Source organism: Aythya ferina, assembly GCF_964211825.1.
Source record: "Aythya ferina genome assembly, chromosome: 16".
NCBI lineage: Eukaryota > Metazoa > Chordata > Aves > Anseriformes > Anatidae > Aythya > Aythya ferina.
In genome coordinates, this window is record NC_140315.1 from 5,267,818 (window position 1) to 5,283,739 (window position 15,922).

General features: G+C 37.9%; 1 protein-coding gene across 6 annotated transcripts; it reads right to left on the reverse strand.

Moving 5' to 3' along the window:
• Positions 1-1,915: 1,915 nt before the first annotated feature.
• STX16 (syntaxin 16) lies at positions 1,916-15,002 on the reverse strand. 6 transcript variants are annotated; one of them, XM_084538263.1, is made up of 9 exons: positions 14,824-14,996; positions 12,413-12,424; positions 10,959-11,066; positions 9,643-9,783; positions 8,950-9,112; positions 8,107-8,198; positions 6,804-6,947; positions 6,198-6,278; positions 1,916-3,910 (listed from the first exon to the last, which is right to left on the reverse strand). In XM_084538263.1, exons 1-9 carry the CDS (start codon positions 14,956-14,958, stop codon positions 3,806-3,808), a joined length of 981 nt encoding a protein of 326 aa, XP_084394389.1. In that variant the 5' UTR covers positions 14,959-14,996; the 3' UTR covers positions 1,916-3,805. The 6 variants fall into 6 exon arrangements, with proteins under 6 accessions (XP_084394389.1, XP_084394392.1, XP_084394394.1 ...); XM_084538266.1 differs by having other exon boundaries at positions 12,413-12,456; positions 14,877-14,982; XM_084538264.1 differs by lacking the exon at positions 1,916-3,910 and adding an exon at positions 4,521-4,625 and having other exon boundaries at positions 14,824-15,001.
• Positions 15,003-15,922: the final 920 nt, after the last annotated feature.

A 15,922-nucleotide genomic window follows, 5' to 3' on the forward strand; every position in this document is an offset into this window, starting at 1 on the left:
AAAGAAAATGCAGATGCAAATAATGGAAGTACATCTAAGAAGAAAATACATATTAGGCTGAATTCCAGAAAAAAAAAAAAAAAAGAAAAAAAAAAAAGCTTTCTTAGAGTAAGTCTTACTTGGTCCCAGAAGGGACATTATGGAAACTTTATTGCCCAATACATTTAAAATTAGCTTAAATAAAAGATCTAACAAAATCTATTGCAGAGGTCAATCACGTGTCATCACAGACTGGACAGGATAACCCAATAAACAAGTTCAAACTCCAACACTTGATAACACTTCATGTAGAGATATGAAAGCCAACTTTTATGAGTCTCTTTACTGAGCCAAAGAACATAAGCTGTGTAGGGATTCACTATTATTCCATTACATACGGACAGTGAGCAAAATATGAAAGAGAATAATAGAATTATTATTTCTTGATCAAGACATTCAGAAAATTCCACCAGGTAAACTCTCTACCATTTAGTACAGCTTCTGCCATTCCTACTACTGCAAGATTCATAATACCATACTGTCCCAATCTGTATTTTCCAAAGGAAACAAAGCAGTAGGAAACGCTCATCTAAATCTAGAACCTTCCATCATTAAGTTAGGGACAGCAGAGGGGTGTCCTAATCAAAGCAACAGAATGACTGGAAAAGTCAGTTCTATGATACAGAAACTGTACTTATTTTCCACTAATAGTAGTTGCAAACATTTCTACTCATGTGAGCCTCAATGGAAGTTGCAGCATGGCCCAATCTTCCATGGCCACTCCAATTGTTAATCCTCTAGAAGTTGCAAGTATTAATGGAATTCAGCCACTCAATATTACATATTCCACCATAATTAATATGCAAAAGCATAATAGATTCCTTGTTTTAATTAAGCTTATATGTAATGTTTCTTAAAAGAAAAATTCTTCCATTTTACTTTTCAGAGTTTCTGTAGAACACTCGCAATAGATATTAATTTACTGTTGCAGTGCTTGTAATACTGTCGTTTTCAGATATCACTAGAATTAACTTCTACTAATAAGGAATAGCAGCTTCTTGTTGTATGCTTGCATACATTTTAATGGAGAAAGTCTGTACAAGCAAACAGCTTTATAAGTCATTCAGACCAAGTGGGGAACCACAGATTCTTGGGAGATGCTCTAGCAACATCGTGCAGTTCCCCGTGGCGTTCGGTAAGCAGTCAGGCAGAGGCTCAGTACAAGCTGAGAAGAATCCAGCAACCATGAAGAGGCCACAGTCCGCAGAACCCTGTGATGCACGCAGAGGTGATTACAGGGCTGGACAGAAGCAGTCACTTGGTTCAGGCAGCTTTTGCTCCTGTAACACCTGAGTAGGTAGCAGCCACTATTGAAGCCACGATTCTCCTCATATGCGGTGACTTTTTTGGGCACTGAGGCTACCCCTTCTGTAACACTCCATAGAAAGATACTCTTCCAAAGCATTGCATAAGGGTTTATGGTTTAGTTAATCAATAGTTTAGACTGAATTGTAATCAATTAGACATCCAAAGTGATTCAGAAGTCTAGAAGCTTGTTTTGCCTTTTTTTTTTTTTTAATATTCAGCCTCAAATTCTAGCTCAAGTTACACAGGACAATTCGCATCAGAGTTCAACCTCTTGTGCAGTGCATATTAAGAAAGTGTGTTTCCTTTCACAGAATTTGTATAGGAAATACATAGCCATTTACCTTAGTGGAGTTAAAATATCACTGGCATTTTAATGGCAACTACAGGAGAAAAAAAAATCACTGTTTTGACAATATAAATTACATAGTGCTACATAAAGTTTAAAAAAAAACAGGTATTTCTTGTCACTGCTGCTTTTATTTAATTTCAAAAAAAATTATGAGACATTAACATCACAAATATTTGCTTCAGTTTATGCTATTTAAAAAAAAAAAGAGTAATTGACCAATAAGGTTGGAAGTGTTTTATTACTTCTCTGAATTCATTAGCCATGATAAAATGTCAAAAGCACCAGTCAAGACAGAAATAAATAACACGATCTCATGTTAGAAAGTTGCAAATACAGTATATTAAATTATAGCAATATGCTGCTTCACACCAACTGATGTAGACAGCACACTAGGGAGACAGTAGTTTTACTCACGATCATTGAAAAGATCTGTTACCAGAACAGGGGAACTGCACGCCCACCTAAAAGCATCATTCTTTCTTTTACGGATTTATTTTATGAATTTAACCAAGGGCTTGAACTGGCGGTTTTGGAAGTTCAACATCCCCTTTGTCTAGAGGTAACAGGAGTGGTACAAAGCTTTTCACAATAAGCCCAAAAGCCACAGCTTTCATTTCTTTCTAGTCTTTTCTTTCAGGCTCATTCCTGCACCGAGTCAGTGTAAACCCACATCTTAGGTCCTCCTTAGTACATGGCAGAGACAAGTTCAGTGCAGGTAGAGGAATCCTGTCTCACATGTGCAACATTAAAATCGTAATATTATTAAACTGCACTTCAGGGGATTTGAGCAGAACATCTATGCAGCTTTACGGGGAGCACGGCATCAGTCAGAAATGAAGGAAATATAAGTTACAGTCTCTTTGGGGAAAAGTACATACAGAAAAGCCATATTAAAAATATTAAGGCAAGGCCTTTACAATTGCACACCACTTCAGGCCTGAATTAAAACATGAATACTCTATTACTTAGATGTTTCTCTAATTTTGCTTTTATGGCCTACAGCAAAAGTTTTCCACTGCAAAAAAAAAATAGTGGAAAAAAGGAAAATTCTCTACTGAAGGCCTAGTACATGTCACTTGTATGACATCTATCATGGTCAATAAAAGACCATAAACACGTCCTTTTCTAGGCAGGCATTTGAAAAAAATAATCTTCTGTCAGGGGAAAATGGATGTAATGTATACTGTAGTGAAATCACTTTTATATAAAAAACTAACATTTGGACAGATGCACTGTAAAATAAACATCTTACACAACAACTAAAGTATGAAACATCCAAGACCACTATAGCAGGCCAGATTGTGTAGAAAGCCAAATGAAGAATCTCTACTTTTTAGTTTTAACTTCATCACATCTTTAGTGTAATGGTTGTACTTTAAAAAAAAATGTACATGTATATACAATGATCATTCTATAGTGAGGGAAAACATTCCCATGATTACTCAAGCTCAGAAAAAAAAAAAAAGTAATTGTGTTAAATTATGCCAGTAATTAAATCATATTATTTACAAGATTATATAGCTTTCTGATTCTTAGTGATGATGCAATATCTAAATTAAGATCAGAGGGATTGGATCAGGTTCTGGTTGTTAAACGCTTTCTTTTTCACCTAATTCCTTGGAGTCTGAGTCTGGAAGAAAAGAAATTAAGTCAAACATTTTTGTGCCTCAACATATTTTACATCTAGATCAATTTCTGTTATCTAGTCCCATGACTCGGTAACACGGTTTAAATTTGAAGCCTATAACAATTGCAACATAATACAGAAGACAATGCATTATTGTTCACAGTAACAAAGGAATTACTGTACTCACTGGTAAACTTCAATTTTGTAAGTATTTAAGTAACGTGTTTCCAAATACCCCTGGACAAAGAACCAAATTATCCATTTGGAACCATCAAATTTCCGGACTTTTTTTTTTTTTTTTTAAACAAACACTTCACCAGTTGCCAAACTTGTACTCTGAAGAATTCTACAGAAACATTGCACAGACTTTGTACCACAAGGGCTTATACATTCAAAGGCAGCTTTCTGGAGTGCAGATCCATCCATTCACATTGGGGAAAAAAGTTCACATAAACTCCAAAAATAAGAAAATTAAGTGAAACCTAGTGTGACTTTACACCAATAAGAACAACAATAAGGACAATTACTATAACAAACAAAATTAAAATAACAAGCATCTTCCGATTCTTCTTTTGATATTGCTCTGCCTATAGAAACAGAAAAGAAAGAGTTAATACTTAGATTTCTGCAAAGCTCTAAGTATGGACTCTTGTTTAATATAATTAAGTACGTGTACCTCATTTTCTTTGGTAATTTGACTTTTCATATACAGTATATTGCAAGCAACTCCCACAAAATAACTCTAGTCCAAAGACTTGAGTGAAAACAAACATACACTGAAGTCACATTTATCCATATTAAATAAGAGACTATAAAGAACGCATCCTCATGTTGGTTATGCAACCTTACTGTGAATTCTTCTCAGCAGTCCTCGAGAAGGTCCTATGCCTCCACAGGACATGTGAGCTATACAGAAGAATGATATAATTTGCAAGAACTCTTAGCTATGAGGACTGTGGAAACAAAAATCAAGCAACAAGGTATGCAAAAGTCTGAACAGTAAAAATTGGCAAGATGTTTTAAGTCATTTTGCCAACAGAGCATTTCTATATTATAGCTGGAGGACATTAAAATTCACAATACTTCATTTTAATAGGCATTTTGGTTGTACCTGATTCAGCTGTGCATTTTCATTTAATTTCAATTAGAACTGAAAGCTTTCATTTTGTTTTGGTTCTCAGTTTTCTGCTTCATTCCTTCTTTCTTCTAACCACCTTTTCTCATCCCTTTCCTCTTTTTCCCAAGGGAATTAAAACGTGGAGAAAACTCTCCAAAAGTCAAATGAAAGTCTCCTAATAGAAACTAAACAAAACAAAACTTGCATTTAATTCCTTTTTAATTAATAAACCTTTATAATTTTAAAGGGAAAAGATATTAATTCTTTTCCTTTATAGCCCTTGTAAAAAAAATATTTTCATCAGATCTTATAAGGTGGAATTTTTGACTTGAAACTATGTAATACACAATCACTGCAGTTATTTTACTTAATCGGGCTTTAAGTATCACAAAGCCTGACAAAGTATCACTACTGATCCCCGTTTTCCAGTTGAAGCAGAAATTAGTAATTAGTGATTCATAACACCAGACTTCTGGAATGAATTAATGAAATTAATTCATTAATTCAGCACTAGAAAATATAAATATATAAATATAAAAATAGAAAAGCACTTTTCTATGAAAGTGCTATCTAGGTAGTTTACAGTAATTATGCCAATTAAAACAGAAAACTGACATTTATTAAATCGGAATAGGGTTAACAACAGTACTAAAAACAGCAGGGTATCTGTATTTTATATTACTATTCAGACATGTATGTTTTCCTTGATAGGTGAAAAAATTTTTATGCTGTACTGAAAACACCTGATCTCCAGTATATATATTGCATCAGAAATCCATTGTCTCATCAGCATTCCAAGCACGGGTTTGCTGACAATTCATTAACTACCACCAGATAAGAAATAGCATTGATTTCACCTGATTCATTTACTTCCAGTTCAGTTTGTGCAAATTGCTTGCAATTACTTTAAGCCTTGTTTGCCAATCGTCAATGCCTTACTTTAGCAACCCTCATTTTACTTTTTACATATAAAAAGAATAAACGTAGAACTAATTTATTTTGCTTTTCCTCAAGTGACAGTTTTTCCTGTGTATATTTTACAAGTCTGCCACAATATAAAGTTGAATGTGTAGCAGTAAGATGTCCGCATTTCCAACACAAACTGTTCTACTTAGAAGTTTTTACATAAATCTCCCATTCTAATTTTTCCAGTAATGGGATGACTGGACTGAGCTGACAAGTCAGAACTTAGCTTAAAATCAGAACAAAACAAAAAAGCCAGGAAAACAACCACAGAAATCTGTGTTCTTCTGCCAACTGAAACTTTTCAGATGTTCATAGTAAACATTTAAAAGCAAAAGGCTGCACTTAACTTCTAACAAATGTCACATGGTAAAAGAAAACATTTTTTCTTCTTGCTGCTCATGCTATTGAGATAACATTTTCAAACTTTAATACATTAACTGAGTGACTGAAACCTAATAGCAAGGTACCCAATATCTAGTCCCCTTTCAGAAGTGCTAAGCTCTCAGAACAGTGCAGTGAGAAGAAGTTGTAGATACATTCCACCAGGTCAGCAACATAAAGACTAAAGCACACTGCCTGGATGCCCAGAAAACTATTTGACATTAATAAGCATGATGTTAACAGAAGTTACATGGAAAGTTCCTACTGCAGTACAGTAGGGCATATCGTACTGTACAGCAATCACCTCTGTCAGGGATTACGTATAAATGAAAAGTGACCGAATAACATAATGGCTATTTAATGAAAGATAATTAGATATGCAAAACAGCTTAAATATTCTGTCAGCTTACCTTATGTAGCTGTTTTAAACCCTCTTCAGTTTTGATACATGACTGTTCAACGTTGTAGTCAATTCTATCTAGAACTGTTCCCTAAATGAAATGGAGGGAGAGAATGAGCACCAAGTTAAACCTAAACAAACTTCATGGACAAAAAAAAAAAAAATCATTGTGAGCGGCAGGGTAATAATGCTCACAGCAAGCAGCCTGAAACATTCATAGTTTACATAGTTCATTAGAAGACCTAGTTGGGACTTCTCTAGAGGACCTCCTTGCTTAATGCCTAACTGAACCGCTCTGTCACAATCTCACATCACAACCTGTAATTGCCATAATCCTCGCTCAGGTACTTTTGAGTGACATATTTAACCTAAGCTGAATTTCTGGAAGAAATAACTAACAGAACTCTGTAACTAATAGAACACATGTAGAATGAACAGATGAGTTATTACTTTTTCCTCATTAATTCAACTTCTTACACATTTCAAGCAGAAGAAACTTCGCCTGAATTAATGTGTTTGGAGTACATGAAAACATGATATTACAAAGGAAGAGTCTAGAAACCTTAGCGCTGCATGGAATCACCCATCTCTTGCTAACATTGTGGTGTTGAGGTACCTGTTCTACTATCATTGCTCCCAGGTCCCTAAATATTTCATTGAGATCGGAGATTGACTGTACAATCTGACGGATTTCTCTTTCCCGCTCTTCCACCAGTAACGTGTTCTGCTCCACCAATGCTAGCTGGTCATCTGTAAAACCCTGTTGAAATAAAAGATTCGTGGTTTTTAGGTGTTCTAGAGTGAAAACTCTAGAAAAAATTACAGCAATTACATGACTCAATAACGCAACGCTCCTTTTGGTATTTCAGTGATAGACAACTATTCAAGAAAAATCTTACTGTATTCATAAACCGTTTTAGGTCTGCTAATAGTCTTAGCATAGAAAATTTAAGTCTTGCATCCTGCCTAATCACACAAACAACTTGTTTTAAAATAAGATCTGTCCTAAAACAATGTATTTTATTGATCTACAAAACACAGGTAGGTGTCCTGTAGTTACGGCACATCTACTGATTGATCAGCATTACATGAAGTCCCAGAATGTCAATGACCATTAACACATTTAAAGACATGCAGCAATTCTGATTTTTTTTTTTCTTTTACATTATAAAAGATATTGCTGTTTGTCTCCCAAGGCCATTTACAACTGCACACTATCCTCCTCTTCTGTGTCCTCATCACTCTTATTTAGAGACCATGTGAAAAGCCTCTTATACACTAGATTAGCTAGATAAGTGTTGCCTTTCTCCATAATTTTTCAGTTGAAAAGCACGCATTACAGATATGAGTATTTTGCTGCACTATTGGATGGGACATGACAGAACAAATTCCAACATTGCTTAGAAATGCAGTATACTCAAACTCCACAACAAAATAAAACTGAGGGTGCCTGATACTACCGTTCAACATAAGTGCACAGAAACAAATCCTTACTCTGTTACTTGCAACAATTTGTAATACTGAAAATCTTCAGTTAAGCTTTAAATTCACTTTACAGAGTGCCACCTTCCACCAAAACTCAGCATCACACCGACACAATTCTCTAATAATTACTCGTGTATGGCAAAAAGGTAGGGTGACAAAGGACTGCACTGTATTTACAGACCTTCTAGGCCCTGTCAGTCATACAAGGAGCATTCAGTAGCTGCACTGAGTTCCCTCACACTGCAACACTGAGGCTGATGGCACACTTGTCTAACATCAAGAGCAATACTCATTAGGAAAATGCATCACAAATCTGCAGAAACAGAATTTCCATGTAGTTTGGTACTCAGAGTGTACCATTTTGACATTTTCATACTAAAAGTAAATTAAGAAGTTTTTTTGTACTGAATTTGTATGATAATATCTTAACTTACTCTGTCATAAAGCGTATCATCCTCTCCATCATCCATCAGTGGAACTGAGGTGTCAAAGAAGTGTTTGGATCTTTCCTCTCTATTCTTCATGCCTGTGAAAGACAAACTGTGTTGCAGCACATTGTTTACACACACTGATGTCATTCAGATTTCCTAGCACTTTTGAAAAGTGTGTGCAGGAAGGAGAGTATTTTCCAGCTGCTTTTGGAGGAAACATGATAAATATGGGATCTATCTAAAATCTACCTGATAAATGACAAGGAACGTCTAAATTCAAATTGTCACATAGGCTGACTATTTAACAAAGCATAACAAATTCTAGCACACTTACAAAACACTGATTAAGCCAGTAGTTTTAAGTCATTTCATTCCATGAAGTTAAAAAGATTTTGAGTAAGCTAAGAGCCTTAAAGTGTGATCACTGGGCTGTTTTCTAACAGATTCTCTCAGGAACATCCCTCTTCTAAATTGTGATCCTCAGTTCCACCTACACTTCCAGGGCAGGAAGGAATTGAAGTATTACATCTGAAGAAGATTTTTATTATTTTTTTTTTTAATAAATCAGCTTACTTTACTTTGCCAAAAATAGAATTGAACACAATGTTAGACTTTAAATAGGATATTCCATTCTTAATCTGTTTACTGATGCACAATTTTAATTTATCACAGACCATCTTGTAAAGTTTAATATATCATAAACTCCCAATCTAATATAATCCTGGTGGTCCTGTTAACCATCACTAACCAAACTTTTCTGTACCTTCCCCAACAAGAAAGTAAGTACACCTTAATTAGTGCTTTGCACAGAAAGTACCCATGCATTACTGTATCTCTTATGCTTACGTTTGAGATAGTCAGACTGTGCATGCCTGAAGTTGGTGGATAGGTCCTGAAGGGACTGTGCTAGGGAAGACACTACATTCCTGAGAACACGTGCTTCTTGTTCTGTACAACTACGTGACTTGCTCTGCAAGACCTGGACTGCTCTCTGACACCTGTGAAATAACTGAAAAAACAATTCCATTAGTATAAAAAAAGATACAGCAACACACGTGCTTTAAATATCACATTGCCAAGTTCAAAAGACTAACACTTTTGACCTCTAGAATTTTAAAATGAATTTCTTATTGCCCAGTGCAATGTTTAAAAAGGCATGGAAATACAGAAAATAGATTAACAACCTAAATCTAACAGGATAGAGTTACAGAGGCACTTCTGATCAAAGGCATTTTCTTCATCATAACTGTTTGGACTGGAAGTCATATAATACATGTGTGGATTTCTGTGAGGTAACTGTAAACGTGATTTAATCAAGTCTTCCAATCCCATTCCAAGATAGAAAAGCAAACAAGCAATTGACTCATTGAAAAGTTCACTGAGATGGTAAGTGCAGTACCTAGCATAAGAGCCCAGGACTTCTGGCTCACTCTAATAGTGACAAGAGAAGAAATGCTTTATCCCAAAGAAACTGCTGCCTTATTGTGATATGCATTACAGATATGTCATTGTTGATTCAGAAACAAAAGCGGTCTGTACCTGTGTGATCTCTTGGGTTGTTATTTCTATTGCACGTTCTTCTTCACTGCTGTCATCCAGTGTTGGTCTGTTTAGATGTTTATCATGAAGACTGGCTAATTCTTTCATCTTCTGTTTAACCCTGGCAATATCATACTGAATCTAAAACAGCAAACCCAACAATAAGGAAAGGGAAGTGACTAATATTTCAGGGAAAGGGTTCAGACAAATGCTACACAAAAATAATGAAACAAATCTTTAACAAAAAGCAGACCAAAGATCATTAAAAAAGACACAAAAAGCTGTCTTAGTAACTGAAAACACAAGAGTATGAGTTTGCTATTTTTAAACCTCCTCTTGTTAATCTAAGAGAAGACGGCTGTTTTCAGATATTCTCCATTAAAGCGGAGTTAAATATATTTATCATTATATAATTTAGTAAGAAAGATTTAACCAACTTCCAAAAACATAAATGAAAATTCAGGTTACACCTTCAACTCTGTCAAACATGCTACAGACTAAACTTTACAGCTTAACTTAAATTACTTGCTTTCAAACTAGACACTACAATAGATCTGTAAGGACGATTACTGTCCTAGTAAAAAAAAGGAGACTGATCACCTTTCTGAACATGCAAACTGATGAGCTGACCTGTTTGAGATTTTAAAAGGATTTTCTGAAAGTCAAGAAGAACTTCACACTCCAAATGCTGGAAAAGCCTCTTAATTGGATGCCTCCAGATCATTCCCTCATATTTGTCCAAATATTTCTGTAACTTGCAGCTCATCTGTGCTACACACGCAGGAAAACCTCTCCTGCTAAGATACTAACGCTTCTTGTTTTCAAATAGTAAAGTGAAAATCTATGTAACTGGATTCCTCAGTGGGTTCAAAAAACGACTAAAGAATGTGCTGAAATTTTTGTACCCTCCTTTCTGTGTTTGTATCTGAGAAGAACTTTGCTTTGCTGAGAGCTTAAGGACTTCCCCAAAGTCTCAAGTCTAAGTGCTCAGATACAGCATGACTACTCTAATGGCCCAGGTATACACAGTGCCAATACTGGGCTCCTGTTGATGATACAAATCTAGTCCTCTGCCATCTCTGCTCCTAGACAATCTCCCTTTATTTCACTTGCAATATATCTTTCAAAACAATAAATCACAGCTCACCTGATATTTTCTCTAAACAGGGGTGTCAGAAGTTAGAAAAAGTGCTTGCTTTAATCTTTCTTCTAAAACCACTTCTATCATAAAAGTTACAGCATTGGCAACGCAGCAGACAACACAAACAAACTCCTACATGAGAAAAAGTCAGGACTGCATTCGCCATTCAACTTACTTCATCTGCTCCATCCACCCATTTGGGAGGTAAGCGTTTCGTTACTCCAATTGCTGCCTCAGGATCTAGACTTATTCCTGATACCAGTGCCATACGATCATCAGCAAGCTACAAAAGATACAAGAAATATCCTTAAAAAGAAACAGCAAATCAACTTTACTCACACTAGATGCAAATCCTTGACAAAAATAAATACTCGTCTGCCTTCCCTTCCCATTAAAACCTCAAAAATGTTTGCACACGATGCAAGTATAATCATGCTCCAATTTTTCTAATGAGCTCTCCCATATACTAATGATCTATATTCTCCCACTTCCTACAGGATATGAAAGTTAGGGTAAATTCTTAACAGATTTTCAAGGAGAAGAGATGTTATTGCAGTAAGAATTCGAGTAATTCTTGTACTGGTACATTCATATTAGGAAGTGATTCACAGCCAACAGAACCCTACCAATGGTTTAGCATGGTTCATATTGGGCCAGACAAGTCTGACGATCTCATTTTGGAAAATCTCCAAATAAAGATGTTTTACATGTCCAAGAAGTAAACTTGCAGGAAAACGGGTGGAATAATTCTCAGAAAGATCCAGGGACTGTCAGAGAGTAAAATAAAACAAGGTGCCAGCCAGCTTTCACACCGCTTTCCATTGATTCATAGCAGTGTTGGGGACGGGGAAAAGGTGAAGAAAAAAAAAAAAAAAGAGTAAAAGAAACCTAAAATCGCAATTAATAGTAGTCTTAATTTTGAGTAACTCTGGTGCCACAACATTTAGTGCTGAGGCCGTATCTGCTCAGTCATCTTCCTCCTCTGAGGGGAAAGCAGGAAAATGGATAGTATAGATTTTTTTTTTTCATGTTGTCTGTTGAAGCAAGCTTTGTAACTCCAGAGATTAGATGTCTTCATTTATCGGAGACAGAAAAAGGTGTCAACATAAATGACACCTCTTAAGACATACCCAATTACTTCACTGTTTGTTCTCAGGGAAAGATTTCACACAAAAACTCCTCCTAGTTCTCTCAGATTTCTACTTTTCCCGTATCAGACTTGAAATCTCTGCAGTCCCCCACCCCTTTTAGAAACCAACATTTATTCCTTCCTTAACAATGCTCTCTTGAAAGCCTGTTGTTTTTTTTTATCCCTGGCATTGTTTCCTGACCAAAGTTTACATAATTTATGCATAGCATAAAATATTGTCAATAGTTTCACAGTACTGTGTCCCATATGCATACAATAAGTCAGACTAGTTTATACATATATATAATACATATAAATACTATAGCATTATTTCACAAAACGCTCCTCTTCTCTATGCAGCCTCATCCTTCTACTATATATGAAGACACCCCATCCTGTATCAAGAGATTTAATGAACTTGCAGAATAAGGAAAGGGGCATGTTAGCTCAGTTATGTATGCTTGATGCACCATGACAAAATAAAATGTGAAAAACAATACCTCATCCAACTCCTGAAGCAATTTGTGGATCCCATCAGCCCCATCCAGTTAGAGACAGCAAAAAAATAAAAGAAAAAAAAAAGAGACATAGGACAGATATAGTATTTTCTCAACTGACGATATCCTAGGCTTTTTATTTATTAAACATGATTGTTTACAAAGAACAAAACAAATTGACTGAAAACATTATTCAATAGAAGTTCAGTATCATGATATATTTGAGTAAGCATTTTGCTTGGTGTACAAACTTTTTTTTTTTTTTTGTATTTCAGCTGCTTGATTAACAAAGAGATCAAGTTAAGAACCCGCTTGATTTCCACACTAGCTGCACAGTGAAATATCTACTTACTAAAATTTCAAATTGAAAATCTGCAATATACTGAAGCATGACAGCAAGGGTAATTGACTGTAGTATTTAACATCCACTGGTGATTTAGGTTTGACTCTGATTGGAGGATCCACATACAGACTTCATTAGGACATTTATTGGTAAGCATCCCAGTTATCACAGGTTAAAACAGACAGCAACTGACGAAAAGCGAAAGCACACACAGTTTCTGCTCATTCATGTATGAACTTCAGTTATGCTCTAGTTTCAGACACCGTTAGTTTTATGTGCATCCCCAAAACCCCCAAAGACTAGCATCTGCACCTTTGTAACTCATCAGTCCTTGTAGCATAGGGGCTGTGTGTGAGCACTGAGATCTAAAACAAGGACAAAGTACTTGAGGTTTAACAAAGCAGCCGGCTTCAATCAATGGCCTCTTTTATCCTATACCAAGATCTTGAAATATTACCATATTGTCAAGAACGCTATTTTGATTATCTGAGTTTAAGGAGTTGTTGACTGTCAGCATGAGAATGCATCTTCCAGGGCAGACAGCAGTTTCTGACATACAGCTCTCATAATACAGGACTTTTCAGGAGAAGCCTAGAGAATGAATGAAGCTAAGTCAAAGCACTATGCGCCAGAATTAGCAACATTGCCGTGTACACAGGGACTCTGCTCTGGAAATAACACCCAAAAGAAAAAGTAACTAGCTAACAGTGATAAGCACCTTGGAAACACAAAGGTGAAGAGCTCACAGTACCACCTTTACACTTCTTGCCATGCTTGTAGCAGGGAGCTGCTACAAACTTCTGTCCACCAGAACATGGCTGAGCCACTGACTCATCTGCTTGACAAGGCCCTAACAATTTCCAAACACTTCACTTTGGTTATATTTGAATGAGCATCCTAGAAAATGCTTCAGTTCGTATCAACAAAGACTGTAAATAAACATCTTACACAAGTGCTAAGTGTTACTGCACTCGCTGTTGAGTAAAAGTAGTTTCGCTGCTCAGCAGCCTGTAGGCAAGTTCAAGCATCTCTTTCCATGTAGAATCAAAAATTTTAAGGATCAAAAAAATGATATTGGCAAGAAAAATTACTGAGAACCAAATGCAATGCCCAATGAAGCACACGTAATACATATCACTACTCATATTTCCTGCTCTGTAAATGCAACTGTATGTATAGCTTGTATAGAAACAGGTGTAATACAATTAAAAATGAACGAAATGTTCAATGGCAACTCATCAGTTGAAATAAGTTTTGCAGCATGAAGCACTGCTTTTACTAAAAAAATGCTTTAATGGGAAGATGGGAGTGCCAACAGATATTTACTGGAGGCTATTACAGATGGTAAGTTTGAGGAACCAGCTTTAAAAGCCAGTAAAGCTGAGCTGCCAGGCTGTTTCATTACTGCAACCAACAGTGTTCAAATACCCTTCAAATTGCTCTAAGGAAACTGCTTGTTTATAAACACCTTTTTGTACTTATTTTGTAAAGAATTACTTCAATAATTCTGAACCTTTCAAAGCAACCTTTAACTTTTAAGATTTCCATCCCAGTGTGACCAGCTCAAAACTTAGACAAAGCCACATGAAGTGTCACAGAACAAACAGCTTTCTGAGGTTTCTGTTCAGAGGGATCACACTAGAACCTACTGACACCCCCCTGTCACAGAGGAGATGACTTTGGGTATTACTTGCATTTGGGGAAACAACAGACATCGGAACAAACTATGGGAAAAGTCAAGCAACAGGAGGGACAGTCTACAGTACTGCATTGGACGGTGCCCACACTGCAGCGGATAGAAGAGCTCTGCTCTGTGAAACAAGTCAGTTTTCTTTCCCCACTGGGGAGACAGCAGGAAAAAAAAAAAAAAGCAATGGACAAAAACCTCATGGCAACACCGCCGTGAAGGTATTTGGATTAAGCCCAGAGCCAGGCCTCTTCTATTCGCCTTTTGGGGCAGGGGAGGGGAAGGGAGGGGAGGGGAGCAGCACCGGGGGCTCGGTGGGGGTGTGGGGAGCGGGGACCCGGCTCGGCTCAGCACGGAACGGTAGGATGAAGGGAGGAGACTCACCGCAGCAGCCATGCTACGTGAACTCAGAGGGCTGGAGGAGCCGTAACTACTCACTTGCTCGGCCAGCAGCTGCCGGCTCTGCACCGCCTTGTTCCGCAACAACAAGAACGCGTCCGTCAGGCGCCGGGTGGCCATGGTGGCCTCCCGAGCCGGCGCACCCCCCCCACCCCTCCCTTACCCTCCCCTCCAGCCCCGGGGCCGCTCGGCGCCTCACCGCCGGGCCCTCGGCCCCGGCCCAGCCCCTCAGAGGGCCCGGGGAGAGGCCCCCGGCACCGGGCGCCGCCGGCCGCTGGCCGCGGCCATGCCCCCGGATCCGCCGGCAGGAGCCCGGCCCGCTTCCGCGATGTGCAGCGCCCGCCGCCCTCCGCCCCGCTCCGCCCGGGCCCGCAGGCCGCAGCAGCAAGGTTCCGGCTCCCTGCCGGCTCCCCACACAGGGGAAAGGAGCAGAAAAAGCAGAAAGCCTCTCAATGAGCCCAAACAGCTGGGAAGTGACCCCTCGCACACGGCTGACGCCACCCCAAAAACGTATGGTGGGGGTGGTGAGGGGTGTTAGTGCCTTGTGGTGCTCGCCCTCTCAAACGGCAGCATCCGTCTTTCCACACCTGTCACCAGGTTCCCTGGGTGGTGACAGAAAATGTCTCAGCATAAAGACCTAACGTTTCCAGAGAGTTTCCAGTTAACTTTGTACATTTGCTGCTTCTCACTGCCTGATGCGTCTCTAACAGGAACAATTTTGGTTCAAAGCATAACACTGTAGCATGACCATTTTGATTTGCCTCTCGTCCCTCACTTTTTTCCTCTGAGTCCCCAGCATCACCCCAAATGTGCTTTGCTTTCAGTGAAGTCTGTATTGCCCAAAACAAACAAGCAAACAAAAAACTCACACAGGTTTTTATGTCAGCTCAGACCATTGAAAAATCAGTACATTCTCCCAAAATAAACACACCATTTGAAATGACAGCATTGGGTTTGACTTTCCAAAAGAGGCTTTTTAATAAAGCTGTGGCTGAAATTATTATTATTATTTTTTTCTCTGCTTTTTGACACCTCTGTGCTGGACAGCCTAGCAGCTGCTCACCCCTGACATGAGCTCCTGCTG

Excerpts from the sequence above, each read along its gene's own strand:
- STX16 (XM_084538263.1), bottom strand. The coding sequence starts at position 14,958 with ATGGCCACCCGGCGCCTGACGGACGCGTTCTTGTTGTTGCGGAACAAG. Across the intron at positions 9,784-10,958 it reads GGGTGGATGGAGCAGATGAA|ATTCAGTATGATATTGCCAG; the intron begins GTAAGTTGAATG and ends TTGCTGTTTTAG. Across the intron at positions 6,279-6,803 it reads GAGCAATGATAGTAGAACAG|GGAACAGTTCTAGATAGAAT; the intron begins GTACCTCAACAC and ends CATTTCATTTAG.